We start from the raw sequence: 8,536 nt of genomic DNA, 5'->3' as shown, positions 1-8,536 counted from the left end.
CATGGGCTTTGGTGGGCTGATATTTTCGCTGTTTTAACAAAAACTGTCGTTTTTCATTTAATAATTTTCGGATTTGCCTTTTAGAATATCAGGTCAGATCCATCGCTAGTCACGTTCGTCCCGACAGGCAGAGTAAGACATTTCCTTAAAGTATTTTTTACAAAAATATGAATTACAACATTTAAAACACTCAAACTTCCCTTGCAGCTCTTCTGTTCAGCGCTACATTTCGAAAGAAGATTGAGAGATTGGCGAGAGACATTTTAGTGGATCCTATTCGTGTGGTACAGGGAGACATCGGAGAGGTAAGGAAGTATTTCCACAAATATTTTCGCAAATGAGGCTCACTTTTTTCAACTACAAAAAAACATTCGCTAGTTTTACTTTGAAAATTGGAAACTTTAATGACACTTCATTATGAATATTTGTTGTACTTCTGGTAACAGAAATAAGCCCTGCTTACTTTAGTTTATACTTACAATTCAACATTATTCTGCATTTCAAAGTAAAAAAAAACATTGTTCCCAAATTGTATTTTTACTACACTTACTATATTTATAAAGGTCGCGAATTGGCAGTCTTGGATGTCGTGAATATTCATACTCACATTTTTTGATTGTGAGTATCCGAGTACTTAGATTTTTGTTACAACAATTTTTTTTTAGATAAATGCATTTTATTTATTTATTTATGATTGAAAATCCCATTTGCACAATTTCATAGCCAATGGAAAAGCAGCTTCTGTTTAGATGCAAATTTGCTGCTCAACGCTTGTCTAAAAGTTGTTCATAAACCTGCCGCTGTGGGAGGAGCTACTGTCAAAAGTTTTTAGCCTCATCACTAAATCATGAAGACATGATTAATCTTTAAAAATCAAGTTTATTTATTTTAAAGAGCTCTAGAAAAGCGTCAGTGATCACGTCTCCATGTCTACTGCAGGAGCTGACGGCCGCTTTCAGCGGTACTTCCATCTCTCTGTGACCCAGTCTGACGACTTGTTGTCTCACATTAATCTGAGCTGGGAAAAATAATAATAATCACCTCATCAAACCGTCACAAACCAACAAACCAGTTGATGAATTGCAAAAATTCAGATATTTAAACTCTGAAAATATCATATTTTTTCCATTACCTTTAGAGAATCGTGTCGCTCGAAATATACTGCAGGACCTCGAATTAGCTCTAAGATTACCTAAATCTACCTCTTCCTAAAAACCAAAAACATAAGTGAACATTTTTTTCATAACTGGTATTAAATTGAGGCATTAAGGGTTAAAGTTCATGCACTGGAACCAAAATAAAAGTAAAAAATATTGTGAACTATATGTAAACTCTGAAATAAATATTTTTTTTTCTATATTCTCCCTCTCCTCTCCCAAAAAGGCCAATGAAGACGTGACTCAGGTTGTGGAGATGCTCCCCAGCGGTTCAGACAAATGGGGTTGGCTGACTCGGCGCTTGGTGGAGTTCACCTCGACCGGCTCTGTCCTCATTTTTGTCACCAAGAAGGCGAACAGCGAGGAGCTAGCCACAAACTTGACGCAGGAGGGCTACAGCCTTGGCCTCCTGCACGGAGACATGGACCAGAGCGAGAGGAACAAAGTCATCAGCGACTTCAAAAAGAAGAACTTGCCCATCTTGGTGGCCACCGATGTTGCTGGTATGTTTGGAGACTAGTAATACCAAAAATTATTATTTTAATAGTCGAATAAACACCAGTTATTTTTTCAGATTGGTCGACTGACCAGGTATTGCACAAAGTGAATGTAAAGCAAACATCTTAACCATCATTAGCTTTAAACTAACGGAAATCTAGATATATAGCATTACCTGCGATAATGCTAATGCTGCAGGCGGAATTTGGCCACTGAAGATGCGGAAATTGATAGATGAAAACACTGAAGCTGATAGCCAGCTAAAATATATGCTAAATACCAAATTTGCCTTTAAAAATCTAAAAAAAAAACCTAGCTTTGCAAAAAACAGCTGGCATGTAGCTGAAAAAAATATTTTTAAACTTAGTTGAATGCCAAATTAGCCTAAAAAGTGGCAAAAAAGCCTTAGTTAGCCTTAACAGCTGGCATGTAGCAAAAATATTAGCTGTACTAAAAAAAAGTAAAAAAAACAAAAAACAAAATAGTCTAAATTAGCCAAAATAGCTAGCATTTAGCTGAACTATTAGCTAAATTCTAAAATAGTAAAAAAAAAAAATGTAAATTAGCCAAAATAACTAGCAGGTGGCTGAAAAATTAACCAAATTCCAAAACAGCCTAAAAAACTAAAAACAAAAGCCTAAGTTAGCCAAAACAGCTAGCATGTATCTGAAATATTAGCTAAACTTAAAAATAGCCTAAAAAACAAAGCAAAAAAAGCCTAAATTAGCCAGAATAGCTAGGATGCAGCTGACACATTAGCTGAACTCCAAAATTGCTTAAAAAACAAGACAAAAAAATCTTAAATTACCCAGCATAGTAAGCATGTAGCTTAAATATTTACTAAATTCCAAAACAGCCTAGAAAACTAAAAGCAAAAGTTAGCCAAAACAGCTAGCATGTAGCTGAAATGTTAGCTAAGCTCCAAAGTAACCTAAAAAATCAAAACAAAAAAAGCTTAATAGTCAAAATAGTTAGCATGTAGCAGAAATATTAGCTAAACTCCAAAACAGTCCAAAAAACTAAAAACAAAAGCCTTAGCCAAAACAGCTAGCATGTAGCTGAAATATTAGCTAAACTCCAAAATAGCCTAAAAAAACCGTAATAAATGCCAAAATAGTCCAAACAGCTTGCAGAATATCATTATAACTTTCAACTTTACTACAGTCTGACTCCATGTAATATAAAGCAACGACTAATCGACTATTAAATTAGTCGTCAATTAATTTAATAGTCGATTAGTCGACTAATCGTGGCAGCTCTATTGGAGACTCACGTTTGCGACGGCCTTTTCATCTTTGTTTTTCACCTTTTCATCTGCTAATATTGAGAGGAAATCTGTGTTTCTTGTGTGCCCCCCTCCTAGCTCGTGGTCTGGACATCCCTTCCATTCGGACAGTGGTGAACTACGACGTGGCGCGAGACATCGACACTCACACACACAGGATCGGCCGAACTGGTCGCGCTGGAGAGAAAGGCGTGGCCTATACGCTGCTAACCAACAAAGACACAACGTTTGCTGGAGATCTCGTGCGGAATTTGGAGGGAGCGAATCAAGCCGTTTCCAAAGAGCTGATGGATTTAGCCATGCAGGTGAGACGATTGAAGACTGTGTCTGCTGCAAGTCCGGTTCTTTAGCACAGCTGCTGTGGATTGTTTGCAGAATCCCTGGTTCAGGAAGTCCCGGTTTAAGGGAGGTAAAGGGAAAAGGCTGAACATCGGTGGTGGGGGCCTCGGCTACAAAGAGAGACCAGGACTGGGAGCTGAAAGCTCTGTGAGTTACTGTTGCATAATTTCATCTATATTCCTAAAATCTGACAGAAAGAAATCTATAATGTGTTCACGTTGCAGGATCGTGGCGTCAGCAGCAGTTTGCCATCAGCCAGTAGCTTTGAAGGTTATAGCAAGCCGACCTCTGGAGCGATGGGGGATCGCATGTCTGCACTGAAACAAGCCTTCCAGGTACAGTCCATGTTTATCTCCTCATGTATGGGTTTTATGCCATAGTTACTTCTCTTTTTATGCTTTTTTTTGCTTTTAAGTCAGAAATAGGTTTGGTATTTGGATAGAATTATTATGGATGATCTAGAAAACATTTTCCATCTCAATCGAGTATCAAAGTCAAAGCCAAGGCCCGGGGGCCGGATCCGGCCCTCTGGGTAATTATATCCGGCCCTCCAGATTATTTTATTGCTATTAGTGGCCGAATGTTATCTTGCGCTTATTTCTAACTTGTATACTTTTGTCAAAATATATTTTAATGAAGAGTAAAATATTAAAAGTTATTTAAGGTTTAAGTTGAATTATTCTGGAATAATATTCCTGCTTCTTTTTATTAATATTTATGTATAAAAGTTACGGTTTTAAAGGTTTTAAAATTGGCATTCTGCTAAGCTTGTGAACTTTTTTGGCATTTACTAAGATTTTTTTCGGCTATTTTTTGCTAAAATGTCAGCTACATACTAACAGTTTTGGCTAATTAAGATTTTTTTCAGTTTTTAGGCTATTTTGGTATTTAGCTAATATTTCACCTACATGCTAACTGTTTCAACTAACATAGGCTTTAAAAAAAATTAGAATTTGTTGGAGTTAGGCTAATATTTACAAGCTAGCTGTTTTGGGGTAATTTAGTTTCTTTTTTTTTTTCTTTTTTTTAGGCTATTTTGAAGTTTAGCTATTTTTTTTCAGCTACATTCTAGCTGTTTTGGCTAACCTACATTTTTTTTAGATTTGTACAAGCAAATTTGGCATTTTGCTAATATTTTAGCTAGCTATCACCTTCAGCATTTTCACCTATCAGCTTCAGTGTTTTTAGTTATCAATTTCAGCATATTCGTCTATAAGCACTAGCATCTTCAGCGGCCAAATTCAGCTTACAGCATTCACACTAGCATTATCGCAGGTAATGCTATATATCTAGTTCATAAATATGTTAAAAAGTAACAGTTTTAAAGTTGTAAAAATCTAGTTTTAGAGTGTTCAATAAGTGTTTATCCTGTTCGGCCTGCGACCTAAGGTGTGTTTTGGATTTTGGCCCTTGAGTGATTGAGTTTGACACCCCTGTCTGAAGTGAGTTTGTTTCCCTCAATAATCCAGAACCAATTTTCAGTCCAAATACACCCAAGTAAATCCTGGGACCAGGAACCTCTCTCGGACCCTTGTTTGTACTACATTTATTTAACAAATTACCACAATGGGCTATACACACATGCTACTTCTGCATTTGATGTAAGGAATTTCCTGTTAGAGAATCAAAAGCAGAACATTGCATGAACATGGACAAGTCTTAAGAGTTTACTAGATTTCTTCTGAAGCTTCCTAAAGTCACAATAAATGAAATCTGAGTCCAGAAGGACATTAGGTGGACTATCCTGTATAAAGGATGTATGCTATTGCAGTGTTCATGTCAGCTGCAGTAATGTAAACAAATGTGTCTACACTCAAACATTCGACAGCAACATAAAAAACATGTCACACTCTGTTCCTAGACACCAGGATGTACAACAGGAAGCAAATTCCTTTCAAAAAGAACAGACACATCTTCTTTTAAACGCCTGCGCCCATCAGAATTCGACAGCTTGATAAGGAATAAAATGAAAATAAAAGGGATTTTGGTGAATAATAATGCCCAACTTCCTCTGTAACTCACTGTATCTTTTGGTAACTGTGGACGCTTCATGTCCTGTCCTTTTGTTTTTGTCTTTTTTGTCATTGTGTAAACACTCAACAACAAACAAGCATTTAAAAAAGCAAACAAAAGTCTGTTAATACACAGAATTGTTCTTTGTTTTTGGAAAATCTGAAGTTAGCCACAAGCAGAAATAATGTAGGACATATTTTCAGCAGAGCAGCAGGAGTTCATTAAAAATTTGCCACTTGGTTGGCATGGAAGTTAGCCTCTGCCAATGTCCCATCAGCCCTTTGTTTACGCTCTCTCCCGCTAGCCTATAGCACCTCACAAGCCCAAGCTAACAGTAGCATCTCAAAAAAAAAAAATATTCGGCAAGAAGTATCAGACCTATCCAGCCATATAGTTTAGAGCATGTGTCAAAGTCAAGGCCCGGGGGCCGGATGCGGCCCTCCGGGTAATTCTATCCGGCCCCCCAGATCCTTTTATTTTAGTGTTATGAATGGCCTGATGTTATTTTGCGCTCATTTCTAACTTGTATAATTTTGACAAAATATATTTTGTATGGAGGGTAAAATATTAAAAATGATTTAAGGTCTAAGTTGATTTTTTCTGGAACAATTTTCCTGTTTTTTTTTTATTATTCATACAGTATTTATGTTAAAAAGTAGCAGTTTTAACGTTAAAAAAAATTGGCATTCTGATAGCTTTTTGGACTTCACTAAGATTTTTAGGCTATTTTAGAGCTTAGCTAATATTTCAGCTACATGCTAGCTGTTTTGACTAATTAAGGTATTTTTTCAGTTTTTTTTAATATATATATTGAAGTTTTAGCCATTTTTTCAGCTACATGCTAGCTGTTTTGGCTAACCTAGTGTTTTTTCCCCTTTTTTAGGCAGAGTTAGGCAAATATTTACATGCTAGCTGTTTTGGCTAACCTAAGTTTTTTTTTTTCCTTTTTTTAAGCAAATTCTGCATTTAGCTAATATTTTAGTTGGCTATCAGCTTCAGTGTTTTTAGCTATCAATTTCAGCATCTTTATCTATCAGCACTAGCATCTTCAGCGACCACATTCAGCTTACAGCCTTCACACTAGCATTAATGCAGGTAATGCTATATATCTAGTTCATAATTATGTTACAGTTTTAAAAATCTAGTTTTAGAGTGTTCAATAAGTGTTTATCCTGTTCGGCCCGCGATCTAAGGTGTGTTTTGGATTTTGGCCTCTTGTGGGATTGAGTTTGACACCCCTAGTTTTGAGGCAGTTATCAGCTCAGATGAGGAGAATGAAGACGTTAATGGATCTATTTGTCTGTAAGTGGATACATCAGAATCGTGGAGTAGGAAGGCTTTGGCCTGGCCCATGGCAGTCACAACCACAAACCTGAGCTTTTTCAAAACACTGGTTTTCATCTAATTCAGCATGATTTGAAAGGCAGTTTTAATCTGAAATTATTTTATATTTGTCCTCCATCATGACAAACACAATTTTTATTGGAGTGGGTCTTTAAAGATGTTGATGTAAAGAATTTATTGGTCCTTTTTTGGCTCCCAGCTAATCACTTATTATTTTTTTTCCATCCAGGCTCAGTATAAAAGCCACTTTGTTGCTGCATCCAGCGGTCCTCCGAAGCTCAGCGCCAAATCCAGCAGCACCTCCGGCTGGACCAGCGCTGGCAGCCTGAGCTCTGTCCCAACAGAATCCGCCAACGGCTCAGAACGCTCTCACATGGCCAACTTCGCCATGGCTGGTTTCACCAGCGCCGGCTCCCTGAGCTCGGTGCCCCCCGTCCCCAGCAGCCCACAGCACAGCGTCGCCACCCCCCCACCCCCCTCCCCAAAAGAGAGCTCACGAGACAGACATGGGGAGGAGCGGGGCCGCCACGACGACAGTCACCGCCACAGCGACAGAAGCGATAGGCACAGCGGAGACGATCGCCACGGAGACCGAGATCGGGATCGCCGCGGAGACCGGGATCGGGACCGGCATGGGGATCGGGATCGCCACAGCAGCAGCAGCCGCCACAGCGACAGCCGCAATGGCGACGGAAGCAAGAGAGATCGAGACGACAGCAGGGGCGATAGAGATGGAGGAGACAGGAGGAGCGGAGAAGGGCGGGACAGAGATGACAGCTTTGCCGTCCCTGACCCACCAAAACGAAGAAAAAGCCGATGGGACAGCTAAGGGAAGATTAGCAAACGCGATAATATCATTTTGTGCTACCAACTTTTTGCTCCATAACAGAATCTGTAGCTGTAGCAGGACAGACGCTGGCACAAGCACAAATCTAAGAGGGTTTACTTTAAATCTAGTGAACGCGTCCTAAAAACCCCGTCAGGTTGATTAAGACCTCAGTGAAACCCAGTTTGCTCTGATGACGGCTTAAAGACGGCCATTGTACATACGCCATCCAGGCTGCTATCACTGTAAGCAATAGAGTTGTAATGAAAACTTGTCTGTGAATTAAAAAAAGTGTTATTGTTCATGAGCTCCTAACTTCATGTGTTGCTTGCCGAGCTGGTTTCCCAAAAGGTTTTCATTTAGTTCTTGTTATTTACAAATAAATCCACATATCAAGACAATAAAGTGTTGCTCGTCTTGTATTCTAGTGTTGATCCTTTCCGATGAAATATCTCTGTTTTCGTTAGGTTGTTAATCTAACTTTTCTTATGAATTCATAATCTTTTTTTGCCTTTTTTTGTTTATTTCTTACAAAAAACAATGATAAATATATGTTTTTGCTAACAATAGTCATTCAAGAGTTTCTATTTGACAGTGAACATGTTTAAAAAGGAGATCTGTTCTTGAACGCCACGTCTAAAATATGTTTTAATTCTGGTGTCAGGTTGTGGTTATGTTGTAATTTAAGGAACAAAATTGACCAACTTGCTCTGACTAAGCAATAAAAAACCTGAAATGATAAAGCTTTTACTCTGTTTTTAGTTTTGCTGCAAATCTTAAATTTTAGGCCAAACTTCAGTATTCATTTTAGTGAGAAGCATATCTGTTTGCATTTTCTTTTCAAGGCAGAAATTTATCAAACATTTACATTTCTTTAAAAAGTATATTTTTATATAGCTACCACAAAAATGTAACATAAATATCTCTAAAATAAAACTTTTTTTTCAAAACTCCTGCAAAAGTCATATTTATGAAGCTAAATTTGGGTCAAATTATTTCAAACCCAAATAAAACAAAATTTTGGTGTTTGGCCAAAAAAATTTAAAATGTCCAAAACTTTTTGCTATTCTAAAA

At 37.8% G+C, this 8,536-nt stretch overlaps 1 protein-coding gene across 1 annotated transcript; it reads left to right on the top strand.

Moving 5' to 3' along the window:
* LOC112141554 (ATP-dependent RNA helicase DDX42) lies at window positions 1-7,769 on the top strand (the record flags this gene model as incomplete). Its single annotated transcript, XM_024264712.1, is given in 8 exon segments — window positions 1-11; window positions 85-132; window positions 208-305; window positions 1,384-1,660; window positions 3,019-3,245; window positions 3,316-3,426; window positions 3,504-3,614; window positions 6,866-7,769. Coding segments are annotated over 8 exon segments (1,483 nt in total), but the record flags the coding sequence as incomplete, so codon positions are not given.
* Window positions 7,770-8,536: the final 767 nt, after the last annotated feature.

This window comes from Oryzias melastigma, unplaced genomic scaffold (genome assembly GCF_002922805.2).
Source record: "Oryzias melastigma strain HK-1 unplaced genomic scaffold, ASM292280v2 sc00754, whole genome shotgun sequence".
NCBI classification, from domain to species: Eukaryota; Metazoa; Chordata; class Actinopteri; order Beloniformes; family Adrianichthyidae; genus Oryzias; species Oryzias melastigma.
Note: the sequence above shows the minus strand (reverse complement) of the source record. Positions and strands in the feature narration are given on the sequence as shown.